The 22,148-nt window shown below is 35.9% G+C and overlaps 1 protein-coding gene across 6 annotated transcripts in view; it reads right to left on the bottom strand.

Moving 5' to 3' along the window:
* Nucleotides 1-2,939: 2,939 nt before the first annotated feature.
* LOC125237455 (talin-2-like) overlaps nt 2,940-22,148 on the bottom strand; it is a 137,362-nt gene continuing 118,153 nt past the window's right edge. For 3 of the 6 annotated variants that reach the window (XM_048144548.1, XM_048144549.1, XM_048144545.1), the window contains exons 69-86: nt 19,634-19,771; nt 19,096-19,144; nt 18,655-18,692; nt 18,196-18,298; nt 17,091-17,200; nt 16,087-16,217; nt 15,776-15,915; nt 12,491-12,556; nt 10,257-10,368; nt 9,327-9,414; nt 8,216-8,381; nt 7,463-7,549; nt 6,674-6,794; nt 5,818-5,853; nt 5,176-5,288; nt 4,319-4,409; nt 3,667-3,731; nt 2,940-3,120 (exon numbers count right to left, since the gene is read on the bottom strand). In XM_048144548.1, the coding sequence (XP_048000505.1) occupies nt 3,022-3,120; nt 3,667-3,731; nt 4,319-4,409; nt 5,176-5,288; nt 5,818-5,853; nt 6,674-6,794; nt 7,463-7,549; nt 8,216-8,381; nt 9,327-9,414; nt 10,257-10,368; nt 12,491-12,556; nt 15,776-15,915; nt 16,087-16,217; nt 17,091-17,200; nt 18,196-18,298; nt 18,655-18,692; nt 19,096-19,144; nt 19,634-19,771 (1,753 nt within the window). In that variant the 3' untranslated portion in view covers nt 2,940-3,021. Of the gene's footprint in view, nt 3,121-3,666; nt 3,732-4,318; nt 4,410-4,655; nt 4,959-5,145; nt 5,289-5,817; nt 5,854-6,673; nt 6,795-7,462; nt 7,550-8,215; nt 8,382-9,326; nt 9,415-10,256; nt 10,369-12,490; nt 12,557-15,775; nt 15,916-16,086; nt 16,218-17,090; nt 17,201-18,195; nt 18,299-18,654; nt 18,693-19,095; nt 19,145-19,633; nt 19,772-22,148 lie in introns of those variants that run through there. The other 3 variants (XM_048144550.1, XM_048144551.1, XR_007178330.1) reach the window with 3 other exon arrangements.

Below are 22,148 nucleotides of genomic sequence, written 5' to 3'. Positions count from 1 at the left end.
TGTGTTCGTTTCCATCTCCGGTATTAGCTCATAGTTCACTCGCTTTTAGTGGGACTAGTGCCATAAGAAGTACTTTGTAGAAGGCCTTAAATAATCACCTATGCCTTTAAATATAAGGTTGAATTTTAGGCGCTTTAGTTACAAATAAGAATGAATGTAGTACAATCAACCAATTGGAACCCTAGGCAGCTACAACCATGTCAAATGACAAGCAGTAAGAGGTTTCTTACAACCTGATTTATAACGTCACTATGACATAGTTCTACAGTGGCCTAGTGGTTCCAGGTTCCAATTGGTGGACTGTACATAAGAGTTTTTGTGCGATTCATTTTGTATTGGACAAAGACATTTATTATGTAACAGTTTATTTATGAATGTTTAGGTTTATTTTATTGTCTTCCTAAGAGTTTGATGTCGTATGAATCATGTTGCCAATATATATTTTCTTTTACAGCCAAACATTAGATATCTTATATTATGTATTTGTGTACTGTGAAATGTTGCAAGTTTTTTTTATTGGTAACATAATTTTTATATTATTGTACGAAAATCGCATTAAAGTTTGAACGTTTGATTTGTTACTATTTATGTTTACTACATAGTTCAAATTATCTATCTATATTTCTCGAAGTATACCTAGTAAAGTCGCCGTCAATAGAATTTGTGAACAATGTAAACAAACCTTGTAGTCAAAATGTCTTTAATTCCCATTCTAACTCATCAGATACTGGCTACATCCATGTGTTATTTTATCAATTCATGTCACATTGTGATCCTCAACCTTTAAAATAATAAAATTGTGCTAGAATATTGATATTTAATAAAATGGTTTGTTTACATTGTTGACAATTTCTATTGACAGCGATTTTAATCCTAGTACGTTAATTTCGTTATAAATCTCGTACTGCGGTGTGAAATTTCACATTGGTATATGTGTATTGGTAATACCTTACTAATTTATCTATAACTTCTTATATCTATACTACTAAACTTATGTACTTCGAGCCTTTGATAATCTTTTGTCGTAGTCTGTCACTGTTATTATTAAATTAAAACGGGACTTAATCGCGTAAAACTAACGTTTTATATTTAACCCGACGTTTCGGACATGACATTACGTCCGTGGTCACGGGTAGACTGGCTGGGAGTTGTATCAACATCTTCTAATGTCATGTCCGAAACGTCGGGTTAAATATAAAACCTAAGTTTTACGCGATTAAGTCCCGTTTTAATTTAATAATATGAGTGAAGATCGTGTTAGTTTAAATCAATATGTCTGTCACTGTGACATAAAAATCTGTGTTTATTTTTTATTAATATTTTACCTCGTCCTGCTCATTTTAATTTTAATAAAGGACATCTACCAATGAGAAGCCTGGTTGAAGTTACACTAAAAAAACTTATTTCTTCACTTAATGGTTTACAATATTTGCGACATTTTACAGTACTAGGAAATAAACAGTATGTCTTCCGGTTGTGATGTCCCAACAGTATATATTATAACGTACTATTGTACTATGTATGGCTTAGCCACGCCTTATATTCGCCTTGAGATTGTCTTGTACAAAATGGAGTTCTATTTTTGTATGAACGTGTGATAAAAATGAGTGTAAGTATGGGACTGTACATATATGTCGCTGCAAGTGAAATTATTAGATTTTGATGTCTTATACGAAGGAAATTCTGTTTAAATATGGATGGGAATTTTGTCATAAAAATAGGACATTTGGTTCTTGCCTTTTAATTTCTTAGATACCGTACTGCTTGCCTGAAATGTACGTTTATAGTTTTTTTTTAGTTTTCATGGATATCATAATAGAGGAATCATAGTAAAGAAAGAGTTGTAATTCCATACATCAGTAAATTCGAGTTATTTGTAGTGACATCTAGCGTTAAACATGCGTCAAACACGCGTCAAATAGCGTAAATTATCAGTACTGCTACTTGTTAATAGATGTCGCGACGAACGAAAAGTCTAATGCTCAATTTTTGTTAATATTACAATAGCATTAATGAGTATTCTGTGTTTAATTCCTTCTGTTTATAATAATTTGTAAACTGTTTTAATATTAATTTATTGGCAGACGCGTCACTGTGTCGAGCCTAGTGTCGAGTAGTGATATTGATAATTTACGCTGTTTGACCCTAGATGTCACTAGAAATAACTCGAATTTACTGATGTATGGACTTTCTTACTTATACCTCTATGGTGGATATGTACACCATACCTATACTCGTTATAACCTTTTAAATAATAATGCCGTAAAGGATTAAGTACATTATACATATATAATTTAGGTGTATTTAATAAAGTTAGTTTTTAACTTAAGATACAATTGTGCTAAATTGTCACTAAATTTTAATAATAGCGTGATTTATTAATATTTTATAACTTTTTGTTGCCTTATTGATTATTATTTATTCTAATAAAGGATTATTTTTAATTTGGGCTTTTATTTCATTTATTTATTTTATTAGATAAGAGTGTAATATCGTCACTGGGCGTTTTCCAAATTAAATCCCGAATATCGAATTTCACCAGATCTGGACGTGTTTGGGCTCATTCTTCTCAGAATCACGAGCTGATTCGATCCCGACGATAAAAAAATAGTGGCAACCCGAACCCTCCTTGGAACTTGTACACTCCTTTTTGCTGTGTACTTAACACTACACAGCAATTAAAAGGGAGTGTACGAGTTTCTATAATGGATTGGCAACGCGCATATATTTCATTGCAATGTTATGAAATATATTAGATGGTATTACTAACGTAGGTATTATCTGTAGGCTAGGTGCTATCCGATGTGCTGAAATAATAAACTGATATAAAGAATAGAAGACACTCCTTGAGTTGCAGGCGTCCAGAGGTTACGGTGACCGCTTTCCATTAAGCGGACCGTATACCTGTTTGCCACCGACGTAGTATAAAAAAAATCAAATTACATAAAATATAAAATCTTTATTAATATAAATTACAAATGGCACTTAAACACTTATTTCTATACTCTCTTTGGTCGTTCGTCAGTGGTAGTTTTTGCGCACCCAGCGAATCTTCGGCCCCCCGCGCTGTGAGCGAATCTTGACCGATGCGCTGGCCGCCGCTTTCACTACGTCTTGGATCTGTGTAAGGGATAAAATTCAACGTAAAATAGTACATTACGATACAATTGCGTAAAAAAAAAAGTTCGAAACGAGTGGCGATAAATTAAAGCGCTTGAGACGTGTAGAGGCGGGGTCGCTACTCTTGAGAAAGATCCTCGGAAATGGATCGAAACATGTCGAACGTTATATCGACTTAACACGGGAGTAACCCGCATAAAATATTTTTAAATATAAGGAACCAGTAGATTTTAGTAACAAAATGACAAAGAGGGACTGACCAGGGGGCGATTTTTAAATCTCGCATACGGGATTTTGTCACTAAAATACCGGTTGAAAATGGTGACTTGCTTATTATTTTAAGTGACAATTTTCTGAATCCCAGGAGGGAAATGTCGAAAGCCGCTAAGGAGTTTTTTTTTTCAAAAAACGAATCCTATGAAATGACCTAACTGAGTTGAAAAGTCTAGACGGTTTATCTACAATCGATTTTTCGACTTTTACCTATTAATATGCTTAAAAATTGAAATATTTATCAATTTTCACATATCAATTAGCTAAACTTACGCTCATCATCAAATTCTGGGCATTTCCTATCAGCATGTTCATCGCCTCGATGTCCTCTTCAGAACCTGGGAGAAAACACATTCAATAGATTCAATCAAATTAAAAGAAAGCAAACTGATAGTCTATAAGCACCTGAATATCTGTATAGAGTCTGACTAATGAAAGTTGATCCCAGTATTTTTTTAAATTGCATCTCTGGATGTCATATCATCGATTGTTTTCAGTCAGTGTGACTGTCACTTTAACGAATTTCAGTCAAATTAACAGCATAATCTATAAATAATAATGAATAAAACCATAAGAAGTAGTAAAATAGTAAGAAGTAGTAGTAGGTTGTCTGGAAGAGATCGCTCTTTAGCGATAAGACCGCCTCTTGTTTTACCTCTTAAGTTGTTGTTTATACTTGCTATGTTGTTTCGTGTATTGAGGTGTGCAATAAAGAGTATTTGTATTGTATTGTATTGTAAAATAAGTGCTGAAAATAAATTAGAAATAATAAAAAACAAAACCCATGTAATCAATGTGTTGCCAGCTCCAATATTTTTGAAATTAACACGTTTTTGCGGGATCAACTTTCACTTGCCAAACTTTAATCATGTATGATTTGCGAAGTTTTTTTTGTCTTGGCAACACATGCTTAAGTGTGGTTCACCTTGATGTCCTAAGAAAGATCCCTTGACTGTAGTCAACATCTTCAGCTGGCCACTGATAGTAGGGATCTGGTCACATACTTGCAGCAGATTCTGTAAAATAATTCAACATTAAATATAAATAGTCAGATAATAATAATGAGGGTAATGTGACAGGTCGACTGTGAGGTAAGGAGGTAACCGAGAGGGGGTGGGCGGCACTTTCAGCGGGGAGCAGGAGTGGCCATACTGTACGATAGTAGATACTCTTTATTATACTCAGTCTATCTTTTTTTAAGGTGGGATCCACGGACCCCTTAGTATGTATGTATGTATGTATAAACTCTTTATTGTACAAAACACTTAGTGGTTGTACTTAGTGGTCTTAGTCCCCGAAATACTCGGACCCCACCTTTAAAACTGCTATAATTCTTATTCTGTTATAATTGTCTGTAATGTACGTCTCACATCACATGGCGACCCTGCCAGTGCGGCGTTGTGCTGCACTACCGGCCTAGCTGAAGGCACAATCATTTATCTATGTAGTTACGTATGCGTTTCGTAGCGCGACAGAGCCACAATGCGTTTCGATGTGATCGCCATGTAGTATCAGATTGATACTTCGGCTAGGCCCGCTGTTGCCTGTTACTCGTATAACTAGTAACTCGTGTAACTAGTATGTACTTATTAAAAACGAAAAAACTTAATTATGTATAAATAAAATAAAGAACAATTCATATGTAACTAGACTCCTTAAATCAAAAATTCTTTTCAATTTAAGATTAGCAGTTAAGTATATTATAAATGCATGCACGTTTCTTAGAAATAAACAGATTAATTTTTTTTTTTTTTTAAGTATCATTAGCACTAAAGTACTAACCGTTCTTATCCTCATATCCGTGCATTCGAGGGCCAGTTTCCTCGCCAACCGCGCTACTTCGTGCGAAGCGGCGACTATCGCCTTAGACGTTGATATCACGTCGCGTTTCCTGTCTGAATGTTGAGAAATAAATTAGTAACGTAAGCTTCTGTGTGCAGAAAAACATGGATGTTTAATTAACACTTTCAGTGTCATGGAGGAGGGCCATAGGGAGGTCTCAATAACTTTGTTCTCAAATGAATGTTATAGAAAATATTATTTAAAATCGAAAATGCATGAAATCAGAATCTATATGTGAGATAAACATGAGAACCCATATCACATTAATCTAATTATGATTGATGACTCGGAGTAATGAAATCTAGGTATGTTGATTTAATTAGGTATTTAAGGTTGTAGATGGATTTGTAGTCGAGATTTTATACTTATTTTACAAGAAAAGAAAATAAAAATATGCGATCGGTAAATATGAAGTGCTATGAAGTTGAGATTTCGTGCTTTATTGTTATTTGTGCAGTAACATGCTTTTCATGTGCGTCATCTAACCAAATTATTTATATTATCCCTATGCAAATTGTAGGTAAAGCCAAACAACCCAACAGCCAGATGAAATGATCCGATTTGTTCTTTTGTATTTCATACCCGAGTCTTCCATCCAACGAGCATTCTGACCCAATTCTGGTTGGAGAAATTTGAATAAAATGTGTTAGTAACAAAAAACAACTAACAAAAATTATAACACCCAAAACAATAATAACATAAACATAACAATTTCCGATAAAACTAAAAATAGACAAACATACAACAAATAACAGTTTAAGAATAGCTACGAGATTATTTCAAGGCTTCAGTTCATGCAAACGCTTTTTCATCCCTTTGGGCGTTGAAGCAATATTTTAAATTTTTGGACTTTGCGGTGCTCAGCTCAGCCTCGTTAGCATTTGTAGACTGTCTTTGTGTAAAATATATCTAATTATTTGTTTATGAAAATCCATATAAGTAGTTACTAATAAGTACGTCTTTAAATATGTTAAGTCCTAATATTATAAATGGGAAAGTGTGTGTGTCTGTTTGTTTGTCCGTCTTTTACGTCAAAACGGAGCGAGGAATGGACGTGATTTTTTTAAGTGGAGATAGTTGAAGGGATGGAGAGTGATATAGGCTACGTACTTTTTGTCTCTTTCTAACCTCCCACTTCCCTAAAATGGGGGGTGGGAGTTTGTATGAGAGCACTCAGAAATTTTAGAATTTAACGCGAGCGAAGCCGCGGGCAAAAGCTAGTATAATATGTTCATGAAAATGAGTGAATAATATATTCTGTCAAACAAGTCTGTCAGTAAATAAGAACTACGAAAACTATAGGTATCCTTTTTTTCTCTAAGCACCCTAAAGAAAAGGATGCATATAGTTTTTTTGTTGAATTTACTGAACGGGCAAAAGTTAGTATAATATGTTCATGAAAGTGAGTGAATAATATATATATAGAAGTGCAACGTACCGTCATGCATATGGTCCGACAGTTTGGCCATGAGAACTGCCATCCGTTTCGCCACGGCGACAATCTCGTTGTCCCGAGCGGACCATTCGCGCACCGCCGCGTGAAGGTTGAGGGCCGCGTTCTGGAAAATAAATAATGGTAGTTATTATTAATAATTCAACTTCTTGATTAATTTCCAAAGCGGACGACCAAGCGCACGATAATAGGGACCTTGACTGTAGTTAAAATAAAATATTTTAAAGGATGCACGAAATAAAGCATCAGATAATTATAAGAAAAACATGGATAGAAGTTATTTTTTAATCCACTTTCTATTTAATAAGTCAGGTAGAAATATAATTATAAAGTAACTGAGTTGACCGTGACGTCACTCAATTCGATTTCATATAAATTCCATTTTAGCAAGTAGTTCAAATTCGTTTCGACAGTTCTTAAAAAGAAACTGATTTCACTAGGATGCAAGTAGCCTATTGTAAGTTTTTGTAAGTTTATTTTGAAATTCAAAGTTAGGTATTTAGTTCCACCTACTTAAATGCAACAATTTTATTATATTTATCTTAGTTATTCGTTATCATCGTTGTCATCACTACTCAATCTATTATTTATGCGACTGCCACTAGTGTTACGATTTGTACTTTGTTAGATTTTTTTTCGAGTGTGAGTTGGTGATAGACTCAACCTATTTCATTTTATTTATGGGAGACACACTAGAAGTATAACATATATATGTGACAGAATAAATACTAGTTGCAGTAGGTTACATCTGCTTACATTTGTAGCAATACTTACGTATATAGGTTGATCAGTTTCACGCTGTTTCTGGAAGATCATCTCTCCGCCGAGTACCGATTCCACCTCCCCTGTGGCACGCAGAATCTGAAACATCAATCCAAATATTGGGTCTATGTAGACTTGTATTACTTAATAGGGCTGGAATGTACAATGACTTCAGTAGTCTTATCGTATTAGTAGGTAAGTGATGAGATAAACAGATTAGAAAACTTAGAGATCGTGTGCGTAGGAGGGTCTATTACTTCTATAAGTACAATGAACGATCGGCAATCAATTCTCGCCACTATGAAGTGTTGTCGCTGTCCATTATACACGTACCTACGTCACGCGTACTTCTTTTAGCATTTTAATCTGACTAAGTACTTACATTTTATTGCTAGCAAATGACTCGTTACGGATAAGTTTCAGCCTTGTCGAGTATTTACTAAATGTTGTGTCTCCGCTCTCACCTCAGTGATATTGTTTCTCCAATCAGGCAGCTTGCTAGCTCGCAAAGTCTTCGCTGGCTAAGCCTCCTTTAGTTTTTGCTGAGCTGCCGCAAGAGGCCTCATCAGTTATGAGTCGCGCTGTGCGTTCTGTGATGACATGTAATTCGCATAGCTGTACCTATATATCTGCCTTAGTGATCTTGTCACTCCAATTCAGTAGCTTGCTAGCAGAGTCAGCAACTCGCTAAGGTCCTTGCTGACTCTCAAAACTTCTTTATCGGGAACCTAACATTGGATAGAGTCTTAGGCTCATATACCTTACCTCAGTGATATTGTCCCTCCAATCAGGCAGCTTGCTAGCTCGCAAAGTCTTCGCTGGCTCAGCTTCTTTGAGTTTCTGCTGAGCTGCCGCAAGAGCCCTCATCAGTTCTGGGTCGCGCTGTGCGTTCTGTGATGACATGCTGACGTTGATCACACGGTGAGCTAGCCTGGAAAGTTTGGATTATCATCAGCTTATTGACAACTTTATGATAGGGAAGAACTTTACATCGAAACAAGAACCACAAATACATATTTAGATTTGTCGGTCTGTTAGATTTGCAAAAAGCAGGTGGATTTAAAAAATAATGATGTCGTTGATTGATTTTTAGCGTTAAGTTTTTGTAAAGGGAATTTTAGATAAGAATCATTTTTAGGGTTCCGTAGTCAACTAGGAACCCTTATAGTTTCGCCATGTCTGTCTGTCCGTCCGTCCGTCCGTCCGTCCGCGGATAATCTCAGTAACCGTTAGCACTAGAAAGCTGTAATTTGGTACCAATATGTATATCAATCACGCCAACAAAGTGCAAAAATAAAAAATGGAAAAAAATGTTTTATTAGGGTACCCCCCTACATGTAAAGTGGTGGCTGATATTTTTTTTCATTCCAACCCCAACGTGTGATATATTGTTAAATAGGTATTTAAAAATGAATAAGGGTTTACTAAGATCGTTTTTTGATAATATTAATATTTTCGGAAATAATCGCTCCTAAAGGAAAAAAAAGTGCGTCCCCCCCCCTCTAACTTTTGAACCATATGTTTAAAAAATATGAAAAAAATCACAAAAGTAGAACTTTATAAGGGCTTTCTAGGAAAATTGTTTTGAACTTGATAGGTTCAGTAGTTTTTTAAAAAAATACGGAAAACTACGGAACCCTACACTGAGCGTGGCCCGACACGCTCTTGGCCGGTTTTTACTTAGTAGTAGAATACTTAGGCTTAGATTTTAGGGTTCCGTACCTAAAAGGTACAAAAGGAACCCTTATGATGCCGCTTTTTTCTATGAGTTAGTCAAACCGCATTTGGTTTTTTGGAACCGATGTCCGAAAAGGTCTCGATTCAAAAAAAGTGAGAGTTTATCACTGATCTAATAACTAGATACAAAAATCCTTACTTTCTGATAGCTGTAGAGGTGCTTGAACACTTTTGCAGGTCGTTCTGGTGAGCAGTAGACTCTTCTTTCATGCGCTGCATTGTTTCCTCTGAAATATAATATCCGGATTCAATTACTTCATATAAAGATTGACATACACATACACCTATCCTACATTTTACATACATACATACATATATGTTACGCCTGTATCCCATAAAGGGGTAGGCAGAGCACATGAAACCACTCAAGATTCAGTGCCACTCTTCGCAATTAAGGGGTTGAAAGGAAACGAAATGACATTGCAGTGACAGGTTGCCAGCCTCTCGCCTACGTCACAATTTAACCCATATCCCACAGTCGACTTCTACGACACCCACGGGAAGAAAGGGGGTGGTGAAATTCCTTACCCGTCACCTACACGGGGATTCTAGATTTTGATAAACAAATTGTATGGAGAGAAAAAACCAGATCCCCAAGTTACTTCTAGGAGCATCTTCTGGGAAAGCAGTAAGGAGCATTAGGGTACGGTAAAATTACGAAAGTCGGCTAATTTCAAAAGTCGCATAAAAATCACCATTGTTTCCATATCAAGGTTCCCCTTTAGAAATTACCCGAGCATTTCTGTCATTCGGAATAGGCTACTTGCCTCCTAGTCAAATCAGCTTCCTTTTAAGAACAGTCAAAACGAATTTTAACGACTTGTTAATATGGAATTGAATTGAGTGACGTCACGGTCAACTCAGTTACTTTATTTATTTCTACCTGACTTAATAAATATAGGTACAAATTGGATTTAAAAATAACTTCTGTCCATGTTTTTCTTATATTTATCTGATGCTTTATTTCGTGCATGGTATAAAACATTTTATTTAAACTACAGTCAAGTTCCCTATTACCGTAATGCACCTTACCTAATACAAACATGTCAAAAATACTAAAAAGTCTTACCGGCAGTTTGCACAAACTGCATAGGGTCCACGGCGCGATCGCACAGGTCTCGAACCTTGGACAGCGACTGCGAATACTGCGCCAGCTGTGTCCTGTATTCTTCAACAACCGCCTATATAACAATAGTTATTTGTTATACAAGGGGGCAAAGTGGTTGTTTAACCGCACGTGCCAATATTGATACCCGAGCAAGCGAAAGATTCCAATATTGAACCGCAAGCGTAGTGAGTGGTTCTAATGTGGAATTTTTAAGCGTTGCGAGGGTCAGGGCACGAAGGTTAAAGAAACTTTGCCACCGAGTGAAACACAAAATTTATCACTACACAAACACGAACAAAATACTAACTATAAAACATCAAATCCATCAATTTATTCAATATTTATGGTTCAAAATCATCATTTATTACATCATTATAGGTAAAATCTACCAGCCCGCTTAAGGCATCAAGTTAAAATTTGTATGAAATTACTTTGCACTCTTGTGGATAAAATGCACTTTTGCTATCTGTTTTAGAATAGCAAAGAAAGGCAGGTGGTTTGGTGTAGGCACTAGTTTTACGAAAGCGACTGCCGTCTGACCTTAGAATCTGAAGGGTAACTAGGCTTTTTTAAAATTAGTCAGGTTTCCTCACGATGTTTTTCTTCACCAAATTTAGAAACCTAACTAGACACATAAAACTATTTTATACATTTCTAATTAATTAAAATACATAGTTTTATATTTTAGTCACACTTAATTATTATCAATTGTAATTTCAATTCTATTATAAATCAAATCAAATTACGATGTTGACGTGTAAAAGTGTCCCTGTGGCCTATTTGTTGAATAAATGATTTGTATGTAATAACCTAACCACAAAATTAAAATTTTGAAAAAACCCCCGACCGCGACATAGAGGACCGATTTTCATGAAACATGGCTAAGAACACTCCCGACTAACTCAGCTTTCAGACAAAAAAAACTAAATCTAAATCGGTTTATCCGTTCGGGAGCTACGATGCCACAGACAGACACACACACAGACAGACAGACAAACAGACAGACATACAGACAGACAGACAGACACGTCAAACTTATAACACCCCTTCGTTTTTGCGTCGGGGGTTAATAAAATTCGTTGTTAAACGATAATGATAATAACGTAACAAGTATACACACATTTTTTAAACTCATATATAAGCGCATTATTAAGAACTTAAAAAAAATGTGGCGTGAAGGCAACGCACGCGGTTTCGAGTAGAAATTACAAAATAGAAAAGTACTTAGTTGAAGATATGTTTATAAAACATTTCTGTTGGCAAAATGCGTAAACTGTTGATTTAGTCAAGGATGTTGTTTTCGGATGCCGCCAAATATGTTTTTACTATTATTTTACGTAAGGTCGAAAGAAACCATTCTTAAAATGCACCTTTTTTAACCCCGACGCCAAAACGACGGGGTGTTATAAGTTTGACGTGTCTGTCTTTCTGTCTGTCTTTATGAGTGTCTGTTTGTGGCATCGTAGCTTCTGAACGGATGAACCGATTTAGATTTAGTTTTTTTTTGTTTGAAAGAAGAGTTAGTCGGGAGTGTTCTTAGGCATATATCATGAAAATCGGTCCACTATGTCAGCAATTCCCGTCAACTTTGTACAAAAATTAAGGGAAAAGTTAAATTTGTTTTTATTGATTCCTATTTTGTTACCAAGATTTTGTTGATGAATTGAGATTTTATTAAGTTTTATTTCGTCATTAAGGTTCTCTAGTATCTATATTTTCTTAATTATAACAATTATCCTGTATATCTTACGAAAGTCGAATTATATTACTAAATGTTGGTAACAAAATAGGATCAATTAAAATTTGCTGACGTGGCATTGTACAAAGTTGACGGGAATTGCTGACGTCAGGGTTTCTTCAAAATTTTAATTTTGTGGTTAGGTTATTTAGGCTGAAAAGTGGATAGATAATCTGTAGCATCATTTGCACAATGAAAGATATTGTACTAGATTTAGCGCGAAATAAAAAACGCAACAAAAGTTTTAAACAACATTCGTTTTTATTACTAACTAGCTTTTGCCCGCGGCTTCGCTCGCGTTAGAAAGAGACAAAAAGTAGCCTATGTCACTTTACATCCCTTCAACTATATCCACTTAAAAAATCACGTCAATTCGTCGCTCCGTTTTGCCGTGAAAGACGGACAAACAAACAGACACACACTTTCCCATTTATAATATTAGTATGGATTTTCTTACCGTCTCTGTAGGATGCATGACTCTCTTTTCAGCAGCTTTCACCAGCATCGGAGCGAACAATTCAGTCTGAAAACAGAATTTAAACCGCATTTTAGATCATTTTTACTTCACAAATATTTCTGTCTACAGATAAAAACACAATCATCACAGCTCGTGAGAATCACAATCAATTAATAAGAATCCAATATATTAAATATAACAAGGGACTGCAATCTAGCGGATCCAATTAGATTAACTTGAATATACAAATGAAATAATCGCATACTTTTAGGTCAAACTTTATACCAAGTTATAAAGTTGCAGTGTTTACACTCACATGGTTTCTCCATAATGTGACTTTTATTGTGGCGCTTCAGCGCCGAGTTGTTAACTTGTTACTGAATTAAGCACTACATAACAAGTAGAAGGTTTTGAAGGGATTTTCTTTATCATCTAAGACCGTCATTTACGACCCTATCAACTCTAATTGTTCAAAAAAATCGTGGGTGTAAAGGACGTCCATAGCATTTTGACGTGTCCTTTACAACCATCTAACTTCTAAACCGTTTACTTTATCACTACGGTTGCTACACTAGGTTAAGGATACTAAAAATCTACATATTTTTCTATATACGTCACAAATATAGGTCAAAAAACGAAAAAGATATAAACATTTTTCTAAAAAAAAAGTTGTTTTTTGCTTCTCCTGAAAACCTGCATTTTGTCCTTTACGCCAATTGAACCCAAAGGTATCGATATCGATTGGCGTATCAATTGGCGTAAAGGACAAAATGCAGGTTTTCAGGAGAAGCAAAAAATAACTTTTTTTTTAGAAAAATGTTTATATCTTTTTTGTTTTTTGACCTATATTTGTGACGTATATAGAAAAATATGTAGATTTTTAGTATCCTTAACCTAGTGTAGCACCTGTAGTGATAAACTAAACGGTTTAGAACTTAGATGGTTGTAAAGGACATGTCAAAATGCTATGAACGTCCTTTACACCTACGATTTTTTTGAACAATTAGAGTTGATAGGGTCGTAAATGACGGTCTTAGATGATTTTTATACAAATTCGGGGCGTAAATGTAACCGGAATGGTACAAATGGCAACTGTTTTTAGCTTAGTTTACAATTGAAAAACTTGAAAAATGTATCAAAACGTAGTTAATATGCCATAGAATAGCCACAATAGTGTTACAGTGTATATTTATCTAAATATTTAGCAAAGACAAAGAACAAGACTATTTTATACCCAGTTTTGCAATAAAGAAACAACATTTGCTTAAAAACTATCTAGTATTTTGGAAAGTTATTATTTTAGTACTCGCCGCTGTCTCAACTCTCAATAAGTTACGCATTCAGTATTTAATTCTAGCAGGGAAACGCTTTCGTAGTTTAAGTAAATATAAAAACACTAATGGTAATTACGTAAACTTTAATCAGCAACTATGAACAGTAGACTATATTAATACGACAGTAATTTTAAGTCTAAAGTAGAAAGAAGTTCTAAGAATAACTAAGAGTTAAGTACCAATTTATAAACGCAAGTTAGGACGCGTAGGTATATAAACTGTGACCAGCTAATAAATAATAGTAACTGTAGTCAAGACTACCTACTATGTTGATTCATATTTTTGATAATTTTAAAACAGAAGATTGTTATTTAGTCTTTAACCTGTTAAATAAGAATAATCTTAATTATGAGTTCAATCCTAGAAATATTATAGTCAATGCTTTAAGTACTTGTGGGTACATATAGCCAAGTCACCAAACGCTAACGCTCATTCGCTAGCGAAACGCACCTGTTATTGTCGCACTAAATGTTAGTATAGTCTACTGTTAAAGTTTACTGGCGGCGTAGCTGAATGGCAATCGTCGACGCCAGACGCCGACAAAAATGCAGTCTGGTGCAATACGCAAGAGCGATAAAGATATATAGCTACGAAATAGATATTATCGTGAGCGTTTGTGCATACGTTGTGGGTACGTACCCTGATTACCATAGTGTTTTTTTTTAAATTAGGTACCTACATCTCGTCGCAGTATAATAATACTACGAAAGCGTTTCCCCGCTAGAATTAAAGGCTGAATGCGTAACCTACTGACTATTCAACAGCGGCGAATACTAAAAAAATAACTTTGAGCTTGTTGCCAAAGTATTAGTAGATCGTTTTTAAGCAAATATTGTTTCTTTATTACAAAACTGGAAATAAAATAGTCTTGTTCTTTTTTGTTTCTAAGATAGCTTAGATAAATAATCACAGAACAATTGGTCTGTATAAATAATACACTGCATTAAACTAATGTCTATTCTATGCCATATTAAGTACGTTTTGACACATTTTTCCAGTTTTTAATTGTAAACTTAGCACAACATTTGTACCATTTCGGTTACAATTACGCCCCGGTTTTGTATAAAAATCATCTAAGACCGTCATTTACGACCCTATCAAATCATGGGTGTAAAGGACGTTAATAGCTTTTGACGTGTCCTTTACAACCATCTATCTTCTAAATCGTTTAGTTTATCACTACGGTTGTTACACTAGGTTAAAGATACTCGTAATCTGCATATTTTTCTAATACACGTCACAAATATAGGTCAAAAAAACAAAAAAGTGGGTTTATCTTTCTCTTGAAACCTGCATTATATGTCCTTTACGACAATTGAACCCAATGATATCGATTACAGTTGCGGATAAAATATTTTTAGTGCTGGTCGTAAAGGACGAAGAACAAAAAAACTTGTCCTTTACGCCCAACTTTACCACACTACTATAGAAAGTGATCCTTAAAAAGTAAGGGCTTAAAGGGCAACAATATATATCAAGGTGACTTACGACTATATTTTTATTTGTAGATTTCCTTTACGACACAAATAATAATTTATAATTAATGAATTGATATTTACGCCCCTTCAGAAAAGCTATTTTTGCAAGTCCATAGTAAAAAATCTTGGTCGTAAAGGCAACTTTTTAAGAGATATCGAAATTTTAACTACACAGATCGATAGCGCTTGAAATTCTGAACAAAACTGTATAATATAACTCATTTTCGCCAAAATGTCCATTACGCCAATTGAACCCAGAGGTATCGATATGTGACTTTCTGAAGTACTTAAAAGGTTCCCCATTTTCGCTTACCATAAGAACTCATCGTGTCTTTATAAGATAACAAGTTTTTTTGCTTGAAAATACCAAATCAAGCCACTCTAAACTAAAAAGCTTTATTTTAAAGAGTCTTTACCAGACTTACATTTTTTCCTGATTGGTACATATTTTACCTGACTGGTACATATTTTACCTGGTTCGTGCACTGACGCAACTCCGTACCATCACCGCCTTGCACGTCGGCGAGGACTCGTGCTGTCTTTGTCACTCGGCCCAGGTGTGCAAGGAGATCAGCTATCTTTCGCTCTAGAATGAACTTGCGCTTTGCTTCGTCTGTTGAACAAAAAAGTTAGCTTTTACAGTCATTTCTTGCAAAATTTGGCTTTAAAAACCTGCCAACCAATATCTAATAAACGAAGACTGATCGTTTTTTTAATCCTATGTCCAACCCAAAATATCGTTGAAAAATGCCAAAAACTTATGAAAACGTTTTAATAGATTTACCTCTCTCAGCATCAATCATGATATCCATGTCAGCCAGTGGTTCCTCATCTTCTAACAGGTCTTCCACAACCATGGTCACGATGCTCCGGTCCACTGCCTTGGCCAGGTCTTTCAGACGGTCCATCAGAACACTGAGAAAGGTTGGATTTGTCAAAATTGAAATATTTATGACAGGTTACTGAGTGAATCTCATCACTTATTAGAATTTATATACCATTTATTAATTGTGTTTACCATTGAATAAATTATTGAATCTGAATTTGAATCTGATTTCATTGCAAATATCTGAATCGAATGTGGTTATGTTTGAAAATGTAGATAGAACCAAAGACATATGTGACTCCGTATAGACGGATAAAGTCTAAGAAAAAAAAACGTACCTCAAAGCCCTAGAGAAAAAGGTACGGTGGCCTTTAAATGGCATTACAAATTTGGGGAACGCTCGGCTAGATGGCGCTAATATTAACATTTGATATTTTAACACATATCAAGCTAACAATATGTGCCAAATTGTCAAAACTGAGGTTCAAAAGTTTTAAGCTTGTGTCGAGAGATGGCAGTCTATGCACTGTGATTACACATATTACTTTGACAGTAACTCTCTATAATAGGTACTCGATCCTCTTTGGTAAAAATATGTAGAAGATCATTTAACCGTTTCATAAGACCTAGGTACCTAAAACTGTGTGTAGGGTAGAAATTGATTAACAAGCGAGCCGCGCTACAAGTATGTCGCCGGCTGCGCATTCGCGGCCCACTCACGGTGACGATCTTAGCGCGGCGCAATAAAATTCAATGTCGGCTGCTCGCGTGCGGTCCGTTTGTTGATAATTATGGCGGCATTTTGTAAACATCAAAGGAGTGATCCTTCTGTACTTGTAAATATATATATTCTGTGGGCTAACTCAAATTACAAAGCGGTTAATTTGAATAAAAGTTTTAACCAGTTCCGATTCCTGGGAACACCATAAAGGTACAGCAAAAAGTTCATAATTATGACATACCTGCCGGTCTCCATAGTGTAGTGTGCACTGCATTGCTGCAAAAGTTGTTCGCATTCCTCTATTAAGTGCTTCATCTCCTCTCTGTCTGCTTCTTTTTGGTGCTCCATCACCTAAACACGAAAATCATTATTACAATCTATGTGTTTTTAGGGTTCCGTAGTCAGCTAGGAACCCTTATAGTTTCGTCCGTCCGTCCGTCCGTCCGTCCGCGGATAATCTCAGTAACCGTTAGCACTAGAAAGCTGAAATTTGGTACCAATATGTATATCAATCACGCCAACAAAGTGCAAAAATAAAAAATGGAAAAAAATGTTTTATTAGGGTACCCCCCCTACATGTAAAGTGGGGGCTGATATTTTTTTTATTCCAACCCCAACGTGTGATATATTTTTGGATAGGTATTTAAAAATGAATAAGGGTTTACTAATATCGTTTTTTGATAATATTAATATTTTCGGAAATAATCGCTCCTAAAGGAAAAAAAAGTGCGCCCCCCCCCTCTAACTTTTGAACCATAAATTTAAAAAATATGAAAAAAATCACAAAAATAGAACTTTATAAAGACTTTCTAGGAAAATTGTTTTGAACTTGATAGGTTCAGTAGTTTTTGAGAAAAATACGGAAAACTACGGAACCCTACACTGAGCGTGGCCCGACATGCTCTTGGCCGGTTTTTATGATATGGAAATTGAAGAAAATCGGACGACGTTAGCATTTTCAATCTTAAAATGATTAACAAAATGATGAGTGTCAGGAAGTGTCTTATCAAAAAGGCTCTTATAATTTTACTACTACATATGTCAATATGAGTTATTTCTCTATGAAAACATAAGAAAAGTAGTCCCTGTTGACATAAAGATATTTGTTTATGTCAAGCCCTTCTGAAAGACACTCCTCAAATGTATGTTCCTATTTCTTTTATTTATCTAAAACCACTTATATACTTTTTTACATCGGAACAACGAGCGAAAACCGCTAACGTAACGGAATTGCGAGAGGGGATCAAAAAACTCTATACAGATTTGTTTATTCTCGAATATATTTTAACATTAATAAAGATCTGTAAATCGTTTTTAAACCAATGGAATAACGGCTTTGTATTTACCTTTTTCCCAATATCGATGACGTTTCTCGTAGCCTGTTCTCCGTCAGTCTTAATCTGAGCTTTGAACGACGGTTTCTGGAGCCATTTGGTCGCGATGAGGACCCTGCAATTAACAGTTGGTAACATGGAAGGAGACTGCAGTAAGTCCGTTTTCACATTATCCGATCCGATATCGGATGTCGGAAAGATTTCAAAGGAAAAAATCAAAGATGGCGGCGTGAATATATGGGATATCGGTCCTACATCCGATATCGGATCGGATAGTGTGAAATCGCACTAAGGATTTTGTGAATACCTACTCCGTTTTTGCGACTGGTATTTTCCTGATTACGAGTACATATATATATTGATTTTATAAACTTTTTTTTTTAACTTACTTTTTTTTAAATTATTTAAACTGTAATGTTCTCATTTATGGTTCTTATTGAAATAATTTTAATAAAATAAGAAAATACGTACTGCGTTTGAACGTAGCTCATTGCTGTCATGTCCCCTTCCTGTAAACAAGTTTTTATATCAGTACCTAATATATAATAATCGCCGAATTATTACTCTAACTGTGTACTTTTCTACCAAGAATTAAATAAATAAATAAATAAAATAAATAAATAAATATTGGGGACACCTTACACAGATCACCTTAGCCCCAAACTAAGCAAAGCTTGTACTATGAGTGCTAAGCGACGATATACATACTTAAATAGATACATACTTATATACATAGAAAACATCCATGACTCAGGAACAAATATCTGTGCTCATCACACAAATAAATGCCCTTACCGGGATTCGAACCCAGGACCGCGGCTTAGCAGGCAGGGTCACTACCGACTGAGCCAGAAAATAAATGTTTGTAATTGTTAAAATAAATGTTTACTGAATGTTATAGAAAGCACTTACATCTTCTTCTATAGCTCCTTCTATCAAGCCTGCTTGTTGTCCATTTTCCCTGTTTAAAAAGAACAATGATACAATATTGTTGGTAACTCTATTTACTTTATAGATAATTAGCTTTTGCCCGCGGCTTCGCTCGCGTTAGAAAGAGACAAAAAGTAGCCTATGTCACTCTCCATCTCTTCAACTATCTCCAATTAACAAAATTAAAATGTTGAAAAAAACCTTTCAACACTTTAAGACTAACTCAGCTTTCAAACAAATAAAGCTAAATCTAAATCGGTTCATCCGTTCGGGAGCTACGATGCCACAGACACACACACACAAACACACAGACAGACAGACAAACAGACTGACACGTCAAACATATAACACCCCGTCGTTTTTGCGTCGGGGGTTAAAAAATCACGTCAATTCGTCGCTCCGTTTTGCCGTAAAAGACGGACAAACAAACAGACACACACACTTTCCCATTAGTATGGATTGCATTAAAAAAAAATGTGAAAAGCAATTTCCAAAAGAAGCAGAAATCTTATTGACTTACTTGGCGCAGGTGACCAATTTCTCAGAAATCTCGATGACTCCCTTTGTGTAGGTGTTGAACATCACCCATGTCATGGCTTGCTGGCTTTCTGAAGTCTTGATCGCTCTCATCAGACCTGACGCCCGTGTTAGGAGCTCCCTGGAAATTATTCAGAGATAAACAATTTGTACTTGGAATAATTAACATGAATAATTAACAGGAGATGCAGGATATTAACAGGATAACAGGATCCGGTTTTCTAATCAAAGTTTGAACAAGACGACGAGGAACAGGCAAGCGAACTTACTCAATGAGTATGTATCATTGTTGCAAAAGATCTTTAAATAACCTAACCACAAAATTAAAATTTTGAAAAAACCCCGACCTCGGTTCATCCGTTCAGGAGCTACGATGCCACAGACAGACACACACACACAGACAGACAAACAGACAGACAGACAGACAGACAGACAGACACACACACAGACAGACACGTCAAACTTATAACACCCCGTCGTTTTTGCGTCGGGGGTTAAAAATAGTTTGTAAAGTCGACGCGACGAAACTTCGGAGACATAAGTATGCCATTAAAATATGGGGAGGTGGTACGTAAACCCCTAAGTTGGAATACATTGGGTGCAACTAAAATAATCTTGAGTATTCTCGAATGCGGACAGTTCAGACTTCAGATACAGTTTTTTTATATAGGCAGCAAACGAGCAGACGAGCCGCCTGATGGTAAGCAGTCATCGCCACCCATGGACAAAAGCAACATCAGGAGAAACACCTTTGCCAACCCTAAATACCTGGTGGTATTTAAAACGTCAAACTTTGATGAAATGATGCCGTTTACTTAACCCTTACAGAGGCAGGGCTATCAAAATCGTTGCAAACTTATCGTGGGTTGACTTTACTAAGTTAGTGGTTGTAATTATGTAACGGACCGACATCTACAGTCAATTATTTAACGTTTTAATTCAGTTAGATAATTTAACTTGTCAATATTGAATTTCGCGCGTTATCTTGGGATTGTAGACGCGACGTTCAAATGAACGCCATCTGTGGGTATTTTGTGGAACTATTAGGTCGATTCGTTTTGATTCATTATTTGCTACCCTTCGGAATTAACGTAAACATTTAAAATAAATTATTTAATCTAATTTTTGTTCAACAAAATAATTACTGATCTATTGTACATTTCTGTTTTACCGACCTTCTTATTAAAGTTATGCCGGGAGATCGATTAAAATGCGCGGGAACTATAACCACCAATCATATGTTAGCGTCGAAGATATTAACCAATCAGGACGCGGTATTTTGATAGGACCTATTAGGAATTGATAGGAACTATGGGGAGCAACCGAGGTGATAAGATGGATGACACGGGGGAGTTAGGGGCTTTTTTCCGTCGGCAGAGCGTCGAGACAGTAGGGAATTCTGTGAGTGTTAGTTTGTAAGGAAAACGTGTAATAAGCTTGTTCACAGATACGAGGTCTAGCATCCGCCATCAGAAGATTCAAAGGATGAAGAAAACCAACGGCTGTGATGGGCGAGACATTGCATGCGGCATGTCGTGGCAAACTGAGCGTTGGCGCGAAAGACAGCATCATGCCGCCATGAGGTTTCAAAAGAGCTACGTTTCACTGGTTCCGGGGTTACTGTGAGTGTTCAGGTTCCTTATCTATTTCCTTTACAGCTCATCATCTGTAAGATCTGGGTCACTGTTGAATAGTCTGCAGCCATGTCGGTTGAAATGTAAGTTACATAGTTAACTATGGGCGTAAATATCTACGTGCTACCTATTATCTTCGTGAGGAATTCCAAAGACAGCGTGGCTATCGAGGCAGCTTCCACAACGACTACTTATCATTAGCGTCATGATTACTGTGAGTATTCAGTATTATTAAACCTGAAGGCATGCTGACCGAGACACGTCATATAGTCCTAACATGGGCGTGAGTATCTAATTGCTATCGCCTTGTGAGGGAGACTAGGACAGAGCTTGTGTCAAAGATAGACGGCACATGGTTGGGGCTTCTACATTCACGTGGGCGAGTGGAGCCACGTAAGTCTACCTACTTCGAGGCGGACGTGACATTGGATAACACTGGCATGGTACGTTAATTTAAATATTTAGTTGTTGGTTGTTATTCAACTTTGTGCATACCCATAGGTTATAATGACCGCGTACTTATTAGTAAGATCATATATTGTTCGTATGGTTTCATAGAATTCGTAGTAGCATAAACAAAACATAATGGGCGTAGTGAAAACGGAACGTAATATTTGTCTTGAATGAATAGCGGGTAGTTCCATAGGTCACGTTAGCTTATACCTTGTATTTTGCAATAAATTAAATCTTGTTGATTGTTTTAGTTTGCCAGCTATGCTATAACGTTCGAAGTGAATATTCTCAGTTTAGTTAGATTTTTTTAACAGTGTAACGGATACTTGTTTGTGTTTTGACGATTTATAAATAATATACGTGGGTCGGAGTTCGGGAACGATTATGAAGAGTGAACGTATTATTGGGTTA

Source organism: Leguminivora glycinivorella, chromosome 21 (genome assembly GCF_023078275.1).
Source record: "Leguminivora glycinivorella isolate SPB_JAAS2020 chromosome 21, LegGlyc_1.1, whole genome shotgun sequence".
Lineage (NCBI taxonomy): Eukaryota > Metazoa > Arthropoda > Insecta > Lepidoptera > Tortricidae > Leguminivora > Leguminivora glycinivorella.
Note: the sequence above shows the minus strand (reverse complement) of the source record. Positions and strands in the feature narration are given on the sequence as shown.